The following is a 25,199-nucleotide window of genomic DNA, read 5'->3' on the forward strand; positions in this document are numbered from 1 at the left end:
CACTGGCAACCAGTCACCTTTACCTAAGCATGTTATCATTTTAATGAACATAATGTACAGAATGTAAACAGACATGCTGTATAGCTAGTTACTAGTTTTGCATCATAGTTATTAATATAGTACATAATACATTTTAAGAAGGAACAAATTAGTATATTATATGGCTACAACCTTGAAAGAAAAAATAAATCCACTCAGAGCGCTGACAAGCTTCAAAGATATTGATTACACCAGATGGACCCTAAACATATCCTGTATGTATTCAGACAACATATTGCTCCACTCTGCTCTCCTATACCTGACACCACTACTGTGTTTGTGTGTCACTTTTCACTGGTAACATCACCATTGTGACCTCATACAACCATCCTTGTACATTTCCCCATCTGTTATGCCCTCTTGCACACATACGCACCAACACACAAACTCCAAGGCAGCATAGTGTCTCCATAGGAGTTCCCATCATCTCAGGGGATGTCAGCTGAGAATATGTCTCTTTGTTGTTTCTTGCCTCTCCATATTATTTTTCATTAGCATAATATGTAGGCTGTGTTGTGGACATTTTACATTCATAATTGGTGCACAAGTGTAATGAGACGTTAACCCATATTATCAGTTCAACATAAAAAATAACTGATAGCAAAAAAATAAATGACGTTTTCAGATTTGTTTGTTTGTTTGGATGGCTCCTATAGAGTACAGGTGTATAGCAGACAATTTCTTTGGAAAGCAAAAAGCCTTTGTTATTTTGGCAAAATCATTTTTAATATATAAGAAAAAACAGCTGCAATTTGGCAAACGGGGAATCATTGGTAACAAATGACAACATGCATAGATTCAAAGCCCGCTGCACACCATGCCATGCGGCTTTCACAAAATAATTACGTTAAAAGTAGCACAGGTTGTGTTTGAGCAATAAACATAACTACATGCATTTAATAAATGTTTGTGTATGACTTTCTGAATAGTTCAAAATAGTGGGGTCATTTTTTATTTTATTTTAAATTATTAACACATTATAGGTGCTCTTCAAATTTGGCAGGCAACATTTTTTGATTAAAAAAAAGCCTTTTTAATTAAGCAATTAGTCGTGATTAATCAAAATTTTAAAATGTGATTAATCTGATTAAATAATGTAATCGTTTGACAGCTTTATTTAAAATATACTCTCTTCTTTGTCACTTGCTTCCTCCCTTTGTGGCAATCAGATTCTTCCTTGGCAATTGCACCATGTTTTTGTGGTTCAGTAAAAAAAATAAAAAAAATTTAAGCAGTAGCGTATATTTTTTGTGGAGCCTCAAAACCTGATGCAAGGTTGCAGTTTTACTTTTGGCAACAAGTCGGCGGATGTGCAGTGCTCAATTGCTTCGTGTGCCACCTTTACTGTAGGAAAATACACACGTTGAAACAGCACAAAGTAACACAGGTGGTGCCACAACAACAACAATGTCCAAAATGTTGCCTTGGTCCTGATCGCTGAATCCACTGAAGTCTTCGTCTTGCGGTATCCGAGTTGAAGAGAAGCAACGCAGCTTCCTCCGGCATCTTATCACTGACTTGGGTAGCATGATCTGAATATCTATTCGAATGCTTCAATGTGTGCAGATTTGTTTTAAAAAAAGTGTACAGCTAACACTGAGCACATGGGCTAACACATGGAGCTCAACAAAAAAATATGAACAGTTAAAGAAAAGCTAAGAAAATGTGATGCTAAAATGTGTTTTTCACGTTTTCTCTGTATTTCTTTCTGCCTTTGCCTCATGTAAATAATTTGTGTATGCGTGTTCACCGTTGCTATAATTTATGTTGAGTTAGTCATGCTTAGTTTAATAAATCACAAGCACACCAGTAGACACACTGAGACCTGTTAATGGTACATAATCCGGTTGATCCATCATTGCAGTAAGCCATTTAAATGTTAAACGACCAGCACGGGGAGGTTCATTTGCAAACATATTTTTCTATGATGAGATGCATTTGATAGAGTACCTCTAATAGAAAAGCACACAAGCATACAGTACCAATGTTTATTCTTTATGTAAATCTCCTGTGTTTTGACCTATCATATACAGTCATTATTAAACATTTGGCCATTTCACTATAATGTGTTAGATATCTATACGGACTCATTGCAATAGTTTTATCATGAAATGAAAATGTTAGGCTCTATTTATTATATTAATACACACACGCTGATTAGTAGTGTTGCCTCCGCTCTTTTCTTTTAAAGAAGTCACTAGAGGTTGTGCTTATGCATTGTGTAACAAGGAGGTGGAATTAATCAGCTAGATAAACAACATAACATGCTTTGCATATTCTTGTCAGATTCTATGAACAATCTCAAGGCCCAGGAGAGGCTGTCTTTTGTCCAAAATCACTGCATTGTTTGTTATTCTTGTAACATGCTGAATACTTGAGAAAGAAATTATCGGAATTAAGGATGTTGAAATAAAATACTTGAGTAGTAGTAGTAACACAAATGATTCATGGCAGGTGATAGGTCTAAATCATTTTCGGTTCCATTATCTGTCAGCAGTTTCCTGGTGTTTATCTTTTCTGTCTGGGGTTGTGGTGCCTCCTATCCTGTCTAGACACTGACAGTCAGTTTGATCGGGGCACAGTGGAGGAAGGAACATTATAGTAACTGAAAGGATTTGTAATCCCTGTGCTGTATATCCATACAAAAGGAATGTTACATTTCAACGCCCCTGTTAAGTGAAAATAAATATCTTGTAAATTTGACAGACCACAGAGAAGAGCGTTGTAGCAAATCTTGGATTGGGAATTTAAATAACACTGAGCTGGTTTGTAAATTGTGGTACCCAGGGAAGATGTGTTTCTGGGTGTTAGCATAGCTAGCTAGCTAGCTAACTGCATGCTGTAGTGGTAGAAGGTTGTTTTTTAGTAATAAACTCCATGGAGCTTGCAATAACCACTCATCCAAATAAAGGTGCTCAAGTTCTTATATAGTAAGTGAGGGAGAACTCATACCAGATGTCCAAGTGTCTCATTGGGCACCATTTTAGCCACACCCTTAAAGAATCAGAAGCTACAGAGCCCCTAAGGTGACATGGTAGGGGGCAAAAAATACTTTGGATTCTCTTGCAAAGATTGCCTTCCTTCGCAAAAACAATTGCGTTCCCTCGCAATGATTGTGAGAACACAAATTTTTTTGGGCGAGAGGATGCAATTTTTTTAAACGAGTGACTGTGTGAGCGTGTAAAACAGTGGAAAAGCTTTCCCGAAGCGACAAGGATGGAGCGTGTACAAGCTTTCCCACTACTACACGCTCCATCCCCATCGCTTTTGGTCACACGGAAGATGACCCGGAAGTACATCAGCTCGTTAAAAAAATAAAAATTGCGTCCTCTCGCAAAAAAAAAAACTTTTGCGTTATCTCGCAATCTTTGCGAGGGAACACAAACGTCTTTGCGAGGGAACGCAATCGCTGCAAGAGAAAGCAATCTTTGCGAGAGAACGGAAAGCTTTTTGCTAGGGAACGCAAATTATTATTATTTTCCCTACCATGTCACCTTAGGGGCTACGTAAGAAACACTGGAATGTGGAAAAATTAATTCATTTAATCTCCACAATTCAGTATTAAGTTCCAATTGAGTGCATTTATATAATAAACAAATCTCAAAATTCACTTTACAGGGTCTTTATCATTTCAAAGACCGTGCTGTTTTGTGTCTACCCTCCTCCTTGTGCGCTCTTGTCTTTTTTTCTTTTTTTTTGTAAGAGCTCCTACCTTGTTGATAAGAGGCATGTTAAATTTGCACGTCTTATTTTCCGTTGCTTTATAGAAGAAGCCCGTGCCTCTATTTCTAAGGCTATCTGTGCACCCTGTAGCCCTGGAAACCGCTCCATCTCGCATCTTGTTGAACCTTTTAGCTGTCATCATGGATTCCATTTACAATTGCTACATGGGTCATGATGGATGCATATTATGTCTGTGTTCACCTGAGGCGGAGGACTGACAGATTATTCCTGTACTGGTTGTAGCTGCAGGCGACATGCAAATGGGAACGGTTCCGTTGCTTGGGAACATGTGCTTACTGTACTTTGATGAATGTTCTGCTCTGCTTTGCCCGGCTTTACAGAATGATTAGCATACACGCTCTGTTGTAGCTTTGGGGAAACCTTGTTGATGAAAAGCAAAAGGAGACCGGGAGGAACAGGCTTTTCCTGTCGGTGACACAATCATGTTTGTTTTTTAAGGGGGGAGATTGCGATGATAAAACTGCTAGCAAGATTTGATTGTCGCCTCAATTTCAATAATCCCTCTTTCTTCTTTTCTGACCAATTTCTGACCAAAGCCCCGCCCCTCACTAATAAACAAGCCTTTATGGTGGTGGATATTCCCCAGTCGTTAAAAAAGATATGGCAAAAAGTGATTTAAAAAAAATATATATATATTTGAAAATCTGCCTTTAAGGTCAGTCAAAATTTAAATGAGGACTCATTATGCAACATTTTTCTTCCGTGGTCTTTCACTGAATACTGTTTTGATTGCAATTGGACCTGTTTCAGTGTAAAATCCTTTTGACTACAGAGAGTACAAGCCAAGACTAAACTTTTTTAAAAACAAATTTTCCCACTATGGCTACTACAGTATTCCATAGCTGTAAACTAGGATATATATATATAGTTAATGTTTTACTTGTTGTTGTTTTTTCCTTTGAGGTTTAATATTTATGAACTAGAAGTATTTTCCATTCAAATATTTACTATTTTTGTGACTTCACTACTACCTTAGCATTAGTTAACTGTGTACAAATTTGGGTTAGACTGGCGACATAGGAACACTCTTTCCCCCAGAATAGATACTGCACGATAGATACAACAGTGTACTTTGTCATAGAGTGGCCAGGGATGTTTATATACTCGATGGGAGAGAGTTTCAGGTATCTTTAAGGGTAAGCCATCTCTTAGGTTGTAAAATTTGTAGTGAATTGCAAAGAATTGAGGTAAAAGATAATTTGCATGTGCTTTAGGTGACTAACAGCACATTCTTGGAAAAAGTAAGGATTGTTCTTATTTTATTGGTAAACTGAAAATGATTCAAATCGCTCTATTCCTGTTTTTCCTCTTCTCCTTTAGAAAGATGAGGGCTCCCGTGACACTGGCTTAATTTTGGAGAATGGAAAGGAGCAGCTCATGTTCGAGGTGCCCCTCAATGATTCCGGCTCAGCAGGTTTGGGTGTCAGCCTCAAAGGAAACAAGTCAAGGGAGACCGGAGAGGACTTGGGAATTTTCATCAAATCTGTTATACATGGAGGGGCTGCTTACAAGGTGGCGTTCCTTAAAATGAATGCATTCATTTTAAGTTGGCATTGTTAACTTCTCTTAACTCATTCACTCCCAGCCATTTTCACTGAAGCAACCCCCTTCGCTCCCGGCTGTTTTACTGAATTTTGACTGATTTTGGAAGGTCCACAGAATATTGTGTTATAATTGCTATAAAAACATGGAACATACCAAAAGATAGATTAAAGTCTCTTCTTTTATCAGGAAAAAAGTATATTTGTATCTGTTTCCATTTTGCAGCAATTAGCATTAGAATGTAGCTAAATTTTATCTTTATTCACAAACCTGTTTAAAACACTGGAGAAAATAGCTTCTTTTTTAACATGGCCCTGATTGATCTCTTGTACTCTGCTGCCACCTGCGGGCCGTTTTTGTAATAACTACCATTGCTTTAAGCAACCTCTTCAGATCAGAGGCTGCATCAAAGCCTTCTGTATGCTCTAGCATAAAAAAAAACATTTAAAAAAAAAAACAACAACATATAAATATGTTTTAGGGACCATGGCACTATTTAAAATAAAACCTTTTTACATGTTTTTTGGGAGCAAATTAGTTAATCGTGGTCACGCTCAGTTATTACTCAGTAATTACAGTTTTTTTTAACTTGGGGGTGGGAGTTATGATCAAAAGTATAAGATTAACAGTTTAGCGGATAAGAACTTTCATTTGTTCCTTGAGTATGCATAGTCGGATCGAATGAGAGGTCACAATTTAAAGCTCCTGGTGAATGGTTGAAATATCTATGTTTGCCCTGTGGTTGGCTGGCGACCAGGGTGCACCAATCCTGTTGTCCAAAGTCAGCTTGGCCATGCTCCACTCCAGTGCTTCATCAGTGACCCTACATAAAAGCAGCATACTCTTTTACCCTTTTACTTTCCCATTTTAACATAGCACTGTTGACAAAGAAATGAATCTCATCCAATCAACATGTCTCTGTTTTTTTGGGGGGGGTAAAGGATGGACGTCTGCACGTCAATGACCAGCTGGTCGCTGTGAATGGAGAGTCTCTGCTCGGACGCTCCAATCACGTGGCCATGGAGACACTCCGCCGCTCCATGTCACATGAGGGAAATGTAAGAGGGACCATTCAGCTTGTGGTGATGAGAATTCCGAAGGTACACACACAAATAGTTTTAGTTGTGTCCAATAATTGCAGTTTCTGAGTTTGTACTTTTACTCAATCCGGTCACAAGTTTGCCAATCACAGCACATATTTAGATAAACAATCATTCACACCTATGCACAACTGAGTCGTCAATGTATCTAACAGGCATTTTTGGGGATACCCTTTCTTTGGCCCCTGTGGAATAAAGTAGACTTATCTTTCACAGGCTGTTGACTCTCCCTCTTTCCACAGTGACTTTTCAGTGCTTTTAGCTCCATTTATACTTGACACTAGTCTCCCTGCTCTTTTCTGCTCTTACCAGCTAACTGCAAAAGAGCATTTGCACTGGTTTTGTCCTTGTGCTTTTGTGAATGTGCGCGTGTGACTTGGTGTTCATCTCTCAGCTGTATCTCTTTTCTTTATAAGTAAAAAAAGGTTCTTTTCATCCTGGCTGCTATTCAGCACATCCACTTTGCATCGCTCTGTAGAATCTATCAAGGGCCTTGTGCACAGTGAGCTTGACTCGAATGTAAATTGATTTTTTGTTGCATCGGCTGCTGGTAATGGAGAGGAAGTACATATCATGGATGTTCAGTCACGCCAACTTTTGAGAGTTGTTTGTATTTGATCAGAAAACTCATTGTAAATAAATGCCACATTTAAAGTTTAGAGTAAAAAAAAAAATTGGACAGATATGAGATGCATCCTACAAAATCATGCAAATCCCTTGCGTCTAGTTTCTCATTGATAAACCGTACACATAAACAATATCCAAACATTACAATATGATATTATCACGATATGAAGGTCACAATACAATAATTATCACAATCTTGTGGGGAGGTTGGCGATATAAAAAGAGGTCACAATACACTTAATATTAAGACACTTACTTGCTAATGCACGCACACATTGAGTTCCTCCACATATTGACTCAGTTCACAAGCATATTACGTTCCCCTTCATCTGACAATTAGCGTGAATTTTAAACATAGATGTGCCAAAACATGCCTTGTGAAAATTAAACTGTACTAAACAAAAATAGCCACCAAAGGATGCTAGAACTGCACAAATGGAAATCAACCATATTCTCTTTATTTCTATCACATACATCACATTTTTTGCACTTAATTCAGCCCCGTAGATGACTCTTATTTTCTGCTTTTTAACAAGCGGCTATTTTCTTTGTGGATGAGCCAAAATTGAAATGATAAATATTTGTTGTATACCATGTGCATGCCCACAGACTAGGAATTCTCTAATGCGCATTCTGAAACAGACCTTACAATATATAGAAAGATGATCAGTACCATTTCTTTGAGGAAGTAGACTAGTGGTGAATGATTATATACAGTATGTATAAAAACATGAAAGACTATAATTCAGCATAATGGCTTTCACTGCTTCAGACATTTCACTGTATGTAACTGTTGCAAAAACAAGTGCAAAGGGCTCCAAAGCCCTTTGGCTACAGATATTATGTTTGCTTAAGAAATATGGGCTGCACATACCAAAAGCTATTACACATTAACATAACAATGTTAAGATCTGAATTGTGAGTGTAGATAAGAAACTGTGGAGATCCGCCTGTCTAAACAATGTACGCACGAACCAGAAAAATACAAAAAGCACGGTGGTGTCCACTCATGCGATGGATTTGTCTCTGAGCATGTGGCTTTCTTTTCCTAAATATGCATATTCACATTTGTGCTGCCAGACAATATTGATATGTTCAGGGAGGAAATGAAGGAGATTTGAGAGCCATTACAGACAATCTTTTTTGGTGTTTGTTTGAGTTCTCTTACTTAAGAGAGACAGAAAAATCCCATGCATATGCATATATGTTAATTAATACACAGTTTCTGCTTACCAGACAAACTTTGAATATATGCTAATTATATTCCCAAAGAACTCTCCTGAAAAAAGACAAAAATATATCACAACGCTGAAATGCTTGATTTGTTTTCATCAGCATCTTAACTGTCTACACAAGAGCAGTTACCATGCTTGTCATTGATATGACTTTCCCAACTTTTCGTATGCAACCTTGTGAAGTTGCAAAGTATTTTGTTTCTCCTCGTAATGGTGTGCATTCAAATACACCTGAACGATCGACCGGAGAATATTTTTTGCAACAATTTTGGTTGAAGTCGAACTGGCGAGTTTGACTTAACTGCCTGTTATTTTGTATTGTAGTATCATTGGGCCTCATTCACTAATAAATGTTAAGGAATGTTTATACTTTGCGCGCTAGTATGCGCAAAATCCCTTTTGTATTATTGACATGTGCGTATTGGCTTAGTTTCTTCACACCGCTTTGCGTTAGTTGATGAATCAGAATTCATTCTAAATGACAGCGCATGCCCGTGGCACCCTGATTTGCAACCTCCCCCCCCAAAAGAGCATCCATTTGATAGAGGTTTTAAAAAAAGCTGCGGGAGGTGGCCCCTAAACGTCCATATCTTTCTCAGTCTTTGTCCAAGTTCAAAAGTTTTGCTGAACACAGAACCTGACAACATGTAATAATTATGTCAATCATCTTTAATTGAGTCTGAATGTAAAGTGGAGATGCTGTTCACAAAACATGCATAGAAAAATAAGTTGTTAGCCAATCAATTAACAAACGCTGCACAAGTTGTTAAAAATAGATACAGTACATCTGGAAAATATTCACAGCACTTCACTTTTTCCACATTTTTATCCAAAATGTGAAAATAAATGAATCCCCCCACCTCAAAATTCTACATACAAGGCTCATAATGACAACATGAAAAAAGCTTAAAGTATTAAATACGTTGTTGAAGCACCTTTTGGCAATCATTTTTTTGAATACGATGCCACAAGCTTGGCACGCCTATTTTTGAGAATTTTCACCCATTCCTCTTTGCAGCACCTCTCAAGCTAAATCCGGTTGGAGCAGGAGCATCGTTATTGTTCGTAAATGATCCCCATTGTCTTTTTGTCGTTTATCATTTTTCAGGATCAACATGGCCTGTCATCCGGTTCATTTGACAACTCCCCGATCTTGTCTGGGTTGATGAATCGAGTGAACGGTCCCTCAGGATTGGTTTATCAGACGAACAGTCACATGAACAGCACACTCCACACGTCTGATGGTGAGTAGTCTGGTTTACTCTGTGGGCTGAATAGTTACACAGGTTTGTAATCATACACTACTTTAAAAATGTCCCCCGCCCAATCAGCCCCCAGCTAAGTTGGCAATGGCGTCCTATATAGAGATTTTTGTGCTTGCTGCTGTAGCATTAGTTTTCTTCTGACATTTCAATAAGAGAACAACGACTAATGACTCAGGCTTTTATGGATACAAAAGATTTTTCCACTCTTCTAATGACTTTGGCGTGAGACATGGGCTGTTTGTCAAGCGAGCTACAATAGCTACAAAGCTGATTTATTGACTTGATTGACTTTTTATGGATATAACAGACCGGATATTTTCCCCAACCACCTTGCACTTTTTCTTCAAATATACTGTCTCATAAACTATTGCATGTGTCAGCCTTAATTTCTTCAGTGACATTTTTATGATAAAAATGTTTGGAATACATTGTTAAAGAGGATGCATTATGGATATCAGCTATCAAATATTTTTTGTGTAGCGGGGTATCACATCGATTGGGTGAGTAATTGAGCAAACTGATTTTGCATTATTCAGCAACAAAATGTGCATGTGAGGAGCCAGTATTATTGTTTCCCAATTGGATCGCCACATAATTAAGTGCTTGTGTGTGGCTTTAAAAGGAAGGGCCTGGCTTGGTGAGTGATGTGGGAGCCAGGGAATAAATGTGTAGAGTTGGCTGTTGTGAGCTTAGGTTTTGCCTGCCTGTTAATGTCTATATATATATATATATATATATATATATATTTTTTTTTTTATGCTTGGGCATCTGTTTTGGCCATAGTAACTTTGAAATAATCCCAAACTTAAGAAGATCTCTGTCTTTCCGTTTTTTAGTTGTAAAACAAGTTTGAAATAAGATAAACACTTTGTTTCACTTCATGATTATGTGCTAATCTGTGTTTAACTTTCACATACAATTTCAACAAAATATGCCGTTTATGTTTGTGGTCGTGCCGTGCAAAAATGTTGAATAACTCAAGGGTTATGACTACTTTTTCACGTACATGTTGGGCCTTCAAGGAAGAGTGTTCCAATTCAGCCCAGAGTTCTGCTTCTAAACTTTAGCTTTGAAAATCAAACCTTTATTGCTGGCATTTCTTTTCCAATAACCTCAGTAAACAGAAACACTAAGATAATAATATAAATCAAACCAATTAGTGTTTCAAAGATAACAGGGACCGGTACTGTCATCTCCTTGACAATTTTAATGAAGGATCTCTCCCTCACTCTCTTACAATACTTTTTATTCTTCCTCCCATGTTTGTCAAGTTCTGGCGGTGTTTGTTTTTTTTTCCTTCCCAAAATTGAACTTCTTCACCTAATCCGTTTGGTGTATGAATATGCATAAGTTTGCACAATATAATCATAGTGGGTATCTGTGCGAGGCTCTTGTTTAAAATATGTGTGTTCCCTCTCTGGGGTGTGCAAATGTGAGAGTGGTAGAGTAAGCATGCTTCTGCTCTAATGTTGGAATTGTTAGCCAGAATCAAACTGTGTTATCTGTGTGGGTTAGTGTGTGTTTTGTGTGTTTACACTGGCTCTGGTAAACACGTCTGACCTTGCTCTTCAAATTCACCTCATCTACAGTGTCATTCACATGCACATAATGGTAAGGATGTTTTTCAAGCTATTCTAAGTTTATGTGTGTATATTCCGAGCGTGCTATGAAAGCGAAAAGGAGGCTTCCAAATACAGAAGGTCGGATGCACAAAAAAAATAAAAGGACATCTGCTACTGGAGCAAACCCCGAATGATTTATCTTTAACAGAACAAATGCCTTTTTCACATCAAAGAGTGGGAGGCAGTGAGAACAGATTTGTGTGTGTGTGTGTGAGAGAGGTGAAAAAAGAATGTGTTTTTGACAGTTCAGCTGATTAAGGTGCTGGCAGTGACGAGAAATGACTAACTTAGACGAAAAAACAGGAAAATGGAGTGGAAGATATGATGATTAATGGGAGATCTAAAAGGAGTAATAATAAATATATCAGATTGTAAGAAAGCAGCCAGAGCTTCAGTGTAGCTGCGTGAAAGGTACAGACATGGAATGGCGGGACGAAGGCCAGTATTTTAGCCAACGTTGGTATGCATCTCAATATCTAAATGTGGGATTCCATCTTGGCTGTGTGAAAGCACACACAGTTGAGTCGTATTCTTCTTAGCTGGGTCCTGTGCTTGGTGTTTTATAAAAAATACTGAAAATAATAAATCCACCTTAGATCAGTCATTTTGTTTACATTCTTTTTTAGACCACAAGTCACACTTTTTTTCATAGTTTGGCTGGTCCTGCGACTTGTACTCAGGTTCCACTTGTATATGTAAAAATTAGAGATGGGACTCTCACCTAAAATCGCCAGTCCCTAATCGTATGGACGGCAGCGACCCGAGCTCTGGTTGGATTCAAAACTTCCGCATGGTACGACAAAAAAGTTTTACTTTTTAGTTTATAATAGCTTATGGCTGAATGGCTGTTTTACATTGTGACCAAAGGTAGAATCCTGGCTGGTTATTGCTCCTTTTGGACCTTTTTTTTTTGCTGTTAATAGTAAATCCTTGTAGTTGGTGGATGTCGCCTGCTAAACTAGCAAGCTAGATGGGAAGACGATCCTTCATTTGTTGCCGTGAGAAGTGGCAGCAAAACAAGAACATATGTCACATATTGGCTGCATAACTACGCCTTCCTCTTCTATTTCGTCTTCAAACGCAAAAGCGTTTTGATTGCTCAATAATTTGTAAAAGTAACACCCACACACCCACACACACACGTGTGTATCAATTAATAGTAGAGATTTGTGATGCATTTTTTTTCGACTGGTGCGACTTATAGTCCAAAATATATGGGAACTGCACATACATTGGAAAGGCATATCAAAACAAAAACAAAACTACAGCCCACATGGTCAAAGAAACACGAGCTGAGAGACAACAAAGCTCAGAAAGGGGAAGAATTGCAAAATAAATCTATGGCACTTCATGTTCCCAAGAGCACAGTGGCCTTTGCAATTCACAAAAGGAAATGTTTTGGACAAACAGTACTCCTAAACCTGCGTAATCGAGGAAAAACGACCTCGGTGAGGGATGAGCAAATAAGTGATAATCACTCAGGGTGAGCTTCAGGGATCGTGTGTGCATATAGGAGAACTTTACAATGGAACTTAATTAAGGGTGCACTTAGACCAGGAAAAACATACATTAGGTATGTTTTATATTTCATGGATAATTTGTTTCAGCAGTGTAAGATCTCTCATCATGTACTCATGTACAGGTGAACCATACAATAAAACATGGTCCAAGCCTACCGCCACCTTGTGATAATAGAAAAAAAAATTCGGCCACATATCGAATCCATTCGAGAATTGCGTGCTGCAATATTGCGATATATTGCCGAATCGATTTTTTCTAACACCCCTAGAACAGACAATAAGCCAATGAATCAGACAAAACAAAAATGAGGGCTGAATGGCAGTGTATACTTTTCAGGGTCATATGCAAGTTACTCTCACATGGATGAAGAGGCAGAGCAGAATGGACATGGAACAGAGGCAAGAAGCTCTGCTCAGCAATTCTCCTACATACATGAAAGGTGAGTTGAAAATTTCAGCGATTGAGACATTTAGTGGGTTTAAAAATATTGTAAGTATTAATCAAACGTGGTTTGTGATGGTTGATTCTAGGGAAATGTCTCCGTCCCAGTACGAGATCCAGCAACAGTTTCAACATGTCAAGGCCTCCAAGAGCATAGACTTGGGCACCACTCCGAACCTGACACACACTGGTGGGCATTTATTTTAATTTTTTTTACCTTACATTCTTTGCATTCTTCTTATTTTCACATACTGTACATTTAAATGTTCTCACATGGCAGTTACAATATCTGTCTCTGAGCCACATGTGAGCAATATCTGTGCTGACATAGACACACTCACACTAATCACACCCATCTTACATGGTCTCTTGCATATAGTAATATCATTCAGTGCCTATGTATATGCATATTAGTGCTTGGGTCTATGATTGTCTGCATGCCCTTCTGTATGACATACATTAGAAGAGGTTAATTTTACAAAATAAAATTTGAAGTATATTTCGGTGACACCAGAGAAATAAACAAACATGGAGTTCAGGAAAGTTGTGTTGTATTTATATACAGTTAGATTGGAAACAAGATCAGGCACCAATCAGGAAAAAAAACATTTAAAGTCTTGTATCCAACTGCTATTGTAATCGCAAATCCAAAATGACAGGGTAGATGGAGGTGGCTTTGTATTGCAACTATCATCAAGTACAGACAGGATACGACGTTGCACGTTTACTCACGGTGCACAATGTACAAGCGCTGTGGCATCGGGATAAGTCATCATGTGTCAAAAGAAGGCACCCTCAATTACCAATGTATTTACTGTTTTTGTTTTTTATTGTTCTATATCCATGGTCTGCATGTGTTTTTCCAAATATGTAGTCATTATGGCTTTACTACTGTGTACATCAGCGCCTTAGAAACAACACTGTCGGCTGAGGACCCCCTGTAGAGAAACACAGCAACGAAACCATCATCAGCATTTGGTTTATGGGCCAAACTGCATAATTTAGCAGATTTTCTTCACCAAGCAGACAATTAAAAAGATATTAGCATCTTAATAACTAGTGCGAAATCATAAACGTTCTTTGTACCACTCTTCGGCCTCTGTATTTCCCGTTTTATGCAGTTTCAGTCATTCATGGGCTTGATTTACTTTGCAGGTCCAACTGCTGGGAAATTCCAATTAAATTGCAATCCAATTTATGTTTTGACTGTCTTGTTCTGTGCATTTTAAGGTGACGACTGACTTCATACATTCACAGAACACATGAAACAACATGCAAAGACTAAATAGAAATTGCTCCAGAAGTTTCAATGAGACAACATGGATGTAAATGATAATACATATATGCAGCTCAGCATTAAAATAAATAAATAAATAAACAAATGAAGAAAAAAAATTCACGTTTTGGCTGATTTATTTATTTATTTTGGAGGTGTGGGGTTGAACCTATCCTCCATTATATGTTAGAAACTTACCTATTTTCTGTTTTTGTGCTCAGTCCAAAGCAATAAAAGTACAGTATGTCTTTGCCGCCATCTTGTGGCATCTCTGTGCCAAGGAACAATGTTAAAGTGAGTTGAGTAGCTTCTTTTAGACAAAAGTTTTATTTTGGCACCATCTTGTGGCATCTATAGGCAATTATAAACCTTTTTATGGGGGAGGTTCAGTTACTCGTAGTTTTTATTTGTGGCATGTCATTTATTTGGTCGGGGCTTCCCCTCCATTAATTTAAATGAGAATAAGATCCACATTGCTCTACTGGCCACCCTCTACAATTATTTTTCTTTTTTAATGACTAACATAACATATTTGACCCACATTTAATTATTTATGCTTTTACTGTAGTTACAGTGGTAATTTTCTAATATCTTTATTTGTCTTTTGCAGACGTGTTTGTATACTGTATATGCAACCAATGATTGCATTTCTATGAAAATAACAGGCTCATTATATTAGCTTGAACCAAGCTTTCCAAATGAAATGAGACATCTCAACTGTGCGCGTATGCACATACACTTGATCTGCGTGAAATTAGACGTACAGTGATTTGCCAAAAATCTTGGCTGCTGAAGCACTCATAAAAATTTGCCACAAACTGATGTGGTCAGACGCGCTTACCAATGCACGGTGATAGAATTACATTTAAGCTTGCTTTTGATGAGGAAAGTATTTGCAGCGTACAGCCATTTACTGTTTGGTTTTTGTGGTCTCAGTGTGTATTTGGCAGAGTGCTACCCGACAGTTAGTGTTTTTTTTTTGTTTTTTTTGTTTCTTCACCAAAGGCAGCAAAATCTCAAAAGTGCCCTTTTATAGGTGAAAAGTAACGCAAAGCTTGACGAGGGACAATTATGAAAACTGTGGTGTCTGAGGGGAAAAAGGCCAACACAGCTGGTTTAGTTTGAGTGTTGTTTAAGAAACAATCATTGAATAGCGAGAAGAATGGAAAGAGGCGAAAGTGACGTCTGAGATGAAAGCCCCGACTGATATGTTCAAAGAGAAAAGTGAGGGTTAGTGATGAATGAGATGTCCTGCTAGCTGTGATGCTGACGAAACATCCCGGGAAAAAGATCAGATGGTGTCAATGACAAGATTGGTGGTGGGGTTGAGAAGAGGGACTTTTTGCACGTTTGGAAAGTTGGGCAAGTTGAGTGGAAAATGTGGAGATGAAGTAGAGATAATAATTTCAACGCCACTCTGAACTGGGGCTTGGTGTGTACAATATGTGTCAGGATTATTGATTATTTTTATTTGTTTCAGTTGCAGATGAGAGCCATGCAGGATCCCTGGTTGAAAACATTGCAGGTGAGGGAACCTTCACCAACTTGCATCCGCATATTGGCAACACACATCGTGTTGCCTTTATTATGTTTATATAATTTTTTTTAAATAGGTTTTAAGATGAATACAAGCTAGATTTTTACAATATATCATATGAAGCTGTACTAAATCACTGTCTTTTGCAGTGGTTACCCCACACACACCTCACAAGAAAAAAATGAAAAAAAACGATGAAACTAACCCCCCCCCCCCAACATAGTTCTCTCTACAAAAAAATGTTTGTAATGTTTTTAATGATAAAATTAGAACTTTACAATATTTCTTTATAAAATCATATAGTAATGAGTTAAATAGAATTTAGAGAAATGAAACACTTTTTGAAACTTTTTTTCTTCTTCTTGCTTTTATGGGGTACATGCCATGGAGGAGGCGGGACTTCCGACTACCTGGTTTTCACACATCAGCTTTGTTTTGTTTCCTGTTTGCGACGTGTGGGCCCCGTCCCAGTTCTTTCGCTTCCGCCTTTGTGCCCCTTGGTTGCGCGTTCCCGTGGGGAGGAGGGGGATCGGGCGAGTGTTGAAACGCGGCCATCAGTGGCCGGAAACGGCGCTGATGAGTGAAACCCGAAGTCGGAAGTCCGTGGCATCTACCCCATTCAATAGACATTGTGCTGCTTCTTCTGGTGTGCACGCCTTGACCACCTGGGGGCAGCATAATACCACAATATGTATACAGTACATGCCAAACTGGTGCTTGTTGGAAAGTGATGTGATTTTATTGCCACCATACTGCACTTGTATCTCAAATTTTGGCTCACAAGTCAAAACAAAAAGTCAGCTTCTAATCTTCTAAATCGAGTTTCTCATATCTCAGGCACCACTGTAAATGAAATTGTCATTCAGTGTTTACCATTGACGATGCAAAACTCAGTTGAACTTAATCAAAATTAAATTTGATTAAAAAATAAATTGTGGTCACCTTTGAAATCCACGAATAGGCGGGCTGCTAAATCTGAGCTGCGATATAACGGATAGCACTGAATTTCCCTTCCTGTCGAGTGCGCCAGCCTTTCTGGAAAATAACTTTTCAGTCTTTTTCCACATTCTGCTTTTTCCTTGCCTTTAAACTCACTATTAGTTTTTATTTAAATGGTCCATAACCACTAACAAAAAAGGCAAGTTTGCATGAAGGCATAATGAGCATTAAGGAGAAATCATGGGAAGATTGCAACATGTGCTTTATAGACATGAAACACTAATAAAACAGAAATGGCTCATTTTTAACCGCTGGAAAGCAGAGGGGAAAACATTTCTTTTCCAACCCTTTCCCAACGTTGTTTTGGACCTGTTTCTTTACTTTGGATGTATATTTTACATGCCAGAATTTTTTGGAAAGTGCATTATAGGTTAATAGTATGAAGTTGATTATTGTAAAATAAATGAAACCATAAATGAAGATGTAAGATTAAGTACAAGTAGAAAAACAGGAATTACACTCAGAAGTCCCACGGTATGTTATAGTGCATTATATGGCTTTTTGCTTGCTAGGAAATATTAATGACGTTCACCCGCAACTCAGCTCTTTTCCAATTCTTTTCAATGAGATTTACCAGGACTTTGGATAAGTATGGATTTGGTAAGAGAGTGAGCAGTGATGGGTGGGCTTTTGGGGGAAAACATCAGCAGCTTTGACGCAGTCATTTATGGGAATGCTGTTTTTTCTCGTACTTCCCGCGACGATTTTCCCCCTCCACACCCCAAAAAGCAACATGATCATCCTTTCCATATGGTGTTATGATGATGATGGAAATTCTTCATCATGCGTCGGAAAATAATCCACTCCACATTATATTGTAATTTAGCAGACTCTGAGACGTGGAGTGACATAAACGGCAGTTCTTATTGCATATGAATTCTCTCACATCAACGCAATATTAGACAGTATAGAAATTCAATACAGCACGGTCAGGAAATGTGTCGACTGATGCGCATCATATTCACGCGAGAGATATCGCATTACAATGATTCTAATGATTAAGCTAATCGTTTTCCGAGAGCTAAAGCATGAAATCAGCGCTAATATTTTATCGACCCAAACTTTTTCAACTGCAGTTGGTCTCTTTCCTGAAGCCATTTTAAATAGGACAGAAGAGTTTGCTAAGCATATTGCTGATGTGACAAAAAAAAACAAGTGGTTACAGTTATGTTTCTTCTTTTACCCCGTTAATAGAAACAGCCCAGAGCTTTGTGTGTGTGCGTAATGAGCATATGAATATGTGTATAAATGTATTCATTAATGCGCAAAAGTGTATTTTAAATGTGTGTCAGAATGTTTTACCAGACAGGAGAATAAAACACTCAGCACAAATCGAACCGATCCATTTTATAATGACCTTTTTGCATAGCTACTATTTGGAGTAAATACTTTTCAGCTTTGGATTTAACGTTCAGTTTTGAATGTCTTTTTCTTCCCCAATTATTTCTTCCTCCACCCACCACTAATGTCCTCACTCTTGTGCTCTTACTTGCCCTCGCACAGTCTTTTTCTTGCCAACACCATTCAGGCTTAGAGGCTGACAATCAGGCAGAGGGGCTTAGAACGAACAACGGCTCCCTGAAAATGTGTTTGTACGTGATGCTGAAGGGAGACTGCTGCAGCCCATTGTCTGAATCTCTCCCTCGTGCAACTTTGACTTTGATGACAGTCACATAGTGCCAAGACTCTGCCCAAAAAAAAAAACATGTCTTCAGAGAGCCATTTCTCGCTATATCCCCGTCCCTCTGCGATTGTTTACTGCTATCTGTCGCTTCTTCTTTCTTTTTTTTTTTTCTTCAGATTTGTCTTCGTCTTTTTGTCCATTGTTTCCGTGTCTTGCTGCTTCTTGCCGACTTTGCTCAGGATTCAAGCTAAAAGCCACCTAGATGGGTTTATATGGATTGACGTATTGATTTGTCAGAGAGAGCGAGAGCAGTAGATCTCTGTGAGTCTCTACGGGTGTGTACACGTGTATATCACTGCACAATAGCTCTTCTCAACAGTCCTTAGACACGCAGTAAAAATAAGTCAAAGTCTTTGTACTGCTCTACTTCATTTTGTGTGTCTGTTTAGACTAAAAAAAACTTTGCTTTGCTCACTTATCTTCCTCTTGGAGCTCTCTTGGCTTCTGCTTTGTGTGGTGAATGCCCCTTGACCCCTCTCCGTCTTCCCCAGTAAGCCAATAAAAGTGAGCAGTAATCAGTAGATGGTCAGCGCTGTCTTTTTCCGCCGCTGCACCCATTTATCTCTATCAGCTTCTACACAGTCATCAATGACGTGTGGGTGTATTGTATACGTTATGATGCTTGAAAGAGAAAGGCAACAAGAGAGGGAAGCCATTTGTTTCTGTCTTGATTTGTCAGTAACTTCCCATAAGATGGATTAATTTATAAACAGTTGTGTTTGTCTAAGGAGCACTGACTTGCCTCGTATGCATGAGATGCAACAGCGGTCCTTAAAGTGCTTTTTGTGCCCATAAATGTGAATTGTAAAAGGATGTTATCGGCTGGAGTTGTCCCGATCCGATCACATGATGCGAAATCCGGCTCACTTGACTTATAACCATATAAAAAGGTATACAGGGTTTATGCATCAATGAAATGTTATGAAAATTAAAAATGCATTTTCCAAGTCCTTTAAAAGTTCATCTACAAGCATTCTGGAGTTATTGGGTGTTTTTTCTAATGAGGAAGTGCTTTGATACATTAAAATTCAGTTAATGGGATTTCCCATCAGGGACTAATAATAGAAATCACCCAGGGCCAATGAAACATACACTGCTCATTGCACCGTAATCTGTACTTGTTTTTTCTTTTTCTTTGGTGTGATTTAAAATGTTAATTTTCTGAGATAAAATGTAATCCATGTTGAGGAACTCGAACTATCAGATTAAGGATCATCTCGATATAAGGGATCATTTCTAAGCATCTAAACAAGCCTGATATCATTTCTTGCACTAACACTTTGTTCCTCGAGGCATGGATGAGGCAAAGCAGCCATTGACTTTCGCATTTTTACCACTAAGTGGTAGTCAGACTGGAGTCAAAAGGAGCAGATGCTGAGGCTAACTTGCCTAAATGATAGTGGCTTTCTTACATCTAGTGCTGCGATATTCAGTCTCTCAGTGAGCCTCAGATCATGAGCAAAGGTGAGTTTTAGTCGAGCTCAGGAGTCGCCTCTAACAAATGGGACAACAACTTCTATACGCTTGGCCCATTAGATTGGAATTTGAAATATGGTGCCCGTGAAAGGGTACCATAAGGATATTGGGAGGAAATATTCTTCTGTTTGGAGTAAAGCCCAGCACTATTTCTTACTTCCATGCTGCAGACTTGCATTATTGTTTGATTTAAATCAAGTCGCCAGTACGACACTTTTGCTGTCCGGCACGCTAATCTATCCTTCCAGCTCAGCGAAGATAACTGAATAGACTTCTAAGATATGAGAATGAAAATGATGTCGTTCATTTTCAAGAAGCAATGAACCCTGGTCCCTGTTGAATTGCTTTATTTTTGTCCATTTGCAGGAATCAGTGATACATGACTCAACGCAATAGATACCACTCACAAGTGTTTTTTTTAACCAGTCAAAGGACCACATCTACTACTATATAATACTTGAAATATAATTGTTTCTTTGAAATGGATCAATCGATCAATGTGACGTTTTTCTGAAGTTAGTTTTGTGGATTGACTGTGTCTTCATTGAAGCAGTTACTTGGCAGCAACTGGCGGAAAGGGCATTTGTAAATCAGGCCCAACTAGTTTGTTGTCTCACCGCTTCTATGCAAATACAGGAAGAGGCAACAGTTGGGTGGGGAACATTTAGAACTAAAAATAACAAAATAGGTTGAGTATGTTGGAAGTTGCAAACCTCCAACACAGACGAGTGGTAAGTGTCAAGTTAGCGCAGTACGTCTGCGCCCTCGGTCACTATAAGATAGCTATTTGTTTAGCTTGTAGCCTCAGCCTAAATAGAAGCTATATCTCAGTAAGAGACTCCTTATTGTAGTTTGACATTCTTGAAGTGAGGATTGTTGTTCGGTTTGCTGGCTCTGTTGCTGCAGTGTGCTGTTAAGTTGCTCCTTAGTGTAATTTTGACTTTGAAAGTAGCCTATTGCCTCCATGCCAACAAAATAGCTTTGGGATAGCTTGGCAGGCTACCTCGTTGTGTTTTATTTTCAAGACTTCTTTTTTTTTTCTTCTCCTACTTCCTCTCTTGTTGTCATGCTCCTCTTTTCTCCTTAATTTCTCGTGCTTTGTTTCTTTTTCTGTGCCATCGTCTTAGCGTCTGTTTTCCAGTGCCAGTAGCCTATTCTCACCCTTTCCAACTAATCACTTGTTCTGTCATGTCTCTCTCCCTCTCTCTTTCTCCCTCTCCCTCCAAAAGCAGCTTAATGCTATCATCTTACATTTGGACCGCAGTAATTACATTTATGACACAAATCCTGCTATGAACAACTACTTTGTGCTGGAGAGCAAGTGTGTTTGAGTGACAACATAACAAACCGCTTTGGGGTTTTGTGTAGGATATCTTAAACTGAAGATATTAAACCTCACGAATTGTTGATCTCCAGTAGAAAAATGAATGTTCAATCTTGCTCCCTGTTATTGACAGTATATTCAAAATACTGATAAATAGGACTGGGCGATATGACCCAAAATTTTAATCGAGATTTTTTTTTCAGTCATTCATTTTGTTCGAAGTAAAAAAAAAAAACAATGTTTATTTAACTCATTCACTCCCAGCCATTTTCACTGAAGCAATCCCCTTCGCTCCCGGCTGTTTTACTGGATTTTGACTGATTTTGCAAGACCCACAGAATATTGTGTTCTATTTCTATAAAAACATGGAACCTACCAAAAATAAATATTAGTCTCTTCTTTCATCAGGAAAAAAAAAAGTATATTTCTTTTTAGCTATTAGTATTAGAATGTAGTTAAGTTCCATTATTATTCACAAATCTGTTTAAAACTGTGGGGAAAAGATCCTTTTTGCAACCTGGCCCTGGTTGATCTCTTATACTCTGCTGCCACCTGCTGGCCGTTTTTGTAGTAACTGCCATTGCTTTAAGCTTTCTCTTCAGTTCAGAGGCTGCATTAAAGCCTTCTGTATGCTCTAGCATAAAAAGATCTAAATAAGTTTTTGGGAGCATGGTAATATTTGAAACAACATACTTGAATACTTAATGAGTTAAAGGTTTCATTTATTCCAAAATAAATCCTGTGCCCAATGTTCAGACAACTATAATGTATACCGATTATAAATACGTTTTAACGTAAACTTAACATTCATAGCTTGTGCAAGAAAATGGCTATTTATATCTTACACAGAACTTGCATAAATGCCATAATCAAGTTACGTTTGTAAACACGTCTTGTAAACCACCCATTCAGCATCCTGCTACTTGTGCAAAATTACAACTCACAATAACGTTTGGATATAACAGAATTTAACAACATCTTACTTATCCAGAAAAAGGCAAGAGTGTATTTATTTGTGTGTAAGTTCACAGTTAAGCTCATTAATAAATGTATATTCGTTACACAATAAATAGATGGATAGAGATGGCTCAAGTCCCACTAAATCTATAGTCTTGTCATTGGACTGGAAACCATTTATAAATTCATAGAAATGTCCGGTTTTCATTATGCGAAAATCAGAGGTGGAGTCCACCGTGTTACCACTACTAGTAGACCATGGACTGCCCAAGTCGATCGCGATGGGTTTAAAGAAAAAGGAAAGGCAGTTTTTTTATGTGCATTTTATTATTGATATATATTTAAAAAAGTGTTGTTTTTTTAAGACAAAACAACAGGTCAGCATTTTACATACCTCACTTCCTAAGCCTTCAAATAAGATCCTGACCTCTGACAGCAGCCTAGAACTTTAGCCCACTGCTATCGCTTTGCTCTGCCAAACCGGATGGTGCTGGTTCAATCAGACCTTTGACTTTTTCTTTGTACACAATCAGCAACCATGTCATGATATAATAACACATTTCAACTGATTGAGTATCGGTTCAACTGAGTATTTTCTACAGGCAGCAGCTAATGGTCGTATTATGTTACCGCTTAATTTTCTGGCTATTGTCTCCATTAAATTATAATTAGAGTAGGCATCTGGACATAATGTGTAGTGTGTTTATGGATAGGAGCATCACCAGTCATAGCCTCTGTCCATCTCTCCTGCCAGCAGCCAATGTACATTATGCATGCATGCAGTCTGTGTGTGTGTGTGCTGGCGTGGGTGGGCCAAAATTGATGCTACAGTCACGTAGTCATCAGCCTTCTAATCTCAGGACAAACTACACACACATTCAAACACCGCAAGACCAGTCATGTGTATAGGGAATCATTATCTTAAGTGATTCTGGTTTAGCTATCATGAATCAAAGTGGCATCGTATCGACAATCTCCAGCCATCAGGTGCGTTTGTGTGCATGTGTGTGTGCGCATAATGTTAACCTGTACAAATGTATTTTGAGCTGGCAGCAGGCCGAGTCATGCTCACCACTTTTCATTTTTTCCCCCCTTCCTCTGTCACCATATTCTGGAGAATAAACTTGATTTGCTCTCCCGGATGTTATTCCTCCTATCCATTTCGTAAACTACGGCAAAGCTCAGGAATCACAATATGAACCGTTTAATTATAAATAAATAAAAATTGTGGTGAAAATCCATCCACACTGCCACAATAACTCCCAAAAATAACACCCTTGAATGCAACTGTTTTCTATTTTTTTTCCCCCCATCTGAACGTCTTAAAACTTTGCAATCCAGTCAGTTACACGTTTCACATCACCTTTGCATCCTCCAGATGGTCCAACTTACACCTACAAACTCTTTGGCTTTGGATATTTCTTTGCGATCGACTACACTTGTGTTGTGTTCATCATTCCTTCTGCTGCTCCCCTTCCTCCCTCAGTAATATCTCTCAATGCCGTCATGATGGATAGCGAACCCGTTAGACTCCGGCAAACACATCCATCACAAACTCAACAATGCCACAGTAAACTCAATCACAGTTTTGGTTTCATGGCACAATTGCTCGAGAAAGGCCATCCATGCCATAGTCCTTCTGACTCCTGGCCAGCTTCTTCTGTATTTTTGTCCCCAATCCTAATCTTTGTGCTCTGCTGCTCTCCTTTAGCTCCGCAAACCCCTGCTGGACTTGGCCCGACACTGGGCTTGAAAAAGTCCTGTTCACTGGAGAGTTTGCAGACTGCTATGTCTGAAGTTAATAGAAAGAATGAACTCCTACCTTTCCATCGCCCTCGTCCAAATATGGTCAGAGGAAGAGGTTGCAACGAGAGCTTCAGAGCAGCTATTGATAAGTCCTATGATGGGCCACCTGAAGACGATGATGGTAAGTGTAATTTGTGAAAGTGTGAAAACCAATTAATCGAATTTTTGTAAAAATATTTGCAATGTTGACTGCTCCAGAACCTACCTGCAACAGCAGCATAATTGATCGCAAAGCATGATTAGCAAGATTAGCATGCGTCCCGTATCCGTCACAGTTCTGAGGTGTGGTAACTGTTGAATGGATCGCTGCAGTATGCGGTACTACTACTGACATTTTTAGAATACATGTGAAGTGGTTATAATAATATCAAAGCAAGGTGAATCAATATTGAAGTATCAACATTTTAGAGAAACACAGCATTGGTGTTACTGGAAAACATTTTGCCACAACTCTACACCAAGTTTCACTGCAGCTTTTTGACTTAGTAAAAGTTAGTACGTATGATTGGTTTAAAAATTATATATTTATTTTTCCGGACATGACCGCTTTTTTTTTTATAAATTCATGAAAATGTCAGTTTTTCATTGTGTGACAAATGAGAGGCGGAGTGCACCGTCTGTGTTGAGGGGTCTAGGGAAAAAGAAAGGCAGGTTTTGTGTGTGCATGTATATTAAAAAAGTATTTTATTTTTCTAAAAGAAAAATTAGGTCAGCGTTATTTGTACTTCACTTCCTGAGCGTTCAAATACGGTCGCCCACATTTTTAAACTCGCTGTTAGCATTGTGCACACACAAGCAGGAGGGTGCCAGTTTGATCCCTTCCCGCTCAATTAAAAAATAAAAAAAAGAAGAAAAAGGGTCATCGCAGTAGCAAAAAAAGGTTTACAACATTATGTCATTATTTATTATTATTATTATTATTATTATTTGTCAAATAAGAGAGTCGATAGTTTTATTTTTTATCCATACAGAGGAGGCAAACGTTAAAATAGTAATAACGTATT

The 25,199-nt window shown here is 38.4% G+C and overlaps 1 protein-coding gene across 5 annotated transcripts in view; it reads left to right on the forward strand.

Annotated features, from left to right (window-relative positions):
* Positions 1-25,199, forward strand: part of LOC147164656 (partitioning defective 3 homolog B-like) — a 129,572-nt gene that overhangs the window by 47,350 nt on the left and 57,023 nt on the right. For 4 of the 5 annotated variants that reach the window (XM_086091198.1, XM_086091199.1, XM_086091200.1 and 1 more), the window contains 7 exons: positions 5,104-5,295; positions 6,267-6,425; positions 9,396-9,531; positions 13,032-13,134; positions 13,226-13,326; positions 15,893-15,937; positions 24,101-24,316. In XM_086091198.1, the coding sequence (XP_085947324.1) occupies positions 5,104-5,295; positions 6,267-6,425; positions 9,396-9,531; positions 13,032-13,134; positions 13,226-13,326; positions 15,893-15,937; positions 24,101-24,316 (952 nt within the window). The remainder of the gene's footprint in view (positions 1-5,103; positions 5,296-6,266; positions 6,426-9,395; positions 9,532-13,031; positions 13,135-13,225; positions 13,327-15,892; positions 15,938-24,100; positions 24,317-25,199) is intronic. The other variant, XM_086091201.1, reaches the window with a different exon arrangement.

This window comes from Leptonotus elevatus, chromosome 12, assembly GCF_054856555.1.
Source record: "Leptonotus elevatus isolate MCC_2025b chromosome 12, RoL_Lele_1.0, whole genome shotgun sequence".
Taxonomy (NCBI): domain Eukaryota; kingdom Metazoa; phylum Chordata; class Actinopteri; order Syngnathiformes; family Syngnathidae; genus Leptonotus; species Leptonotus elevatus.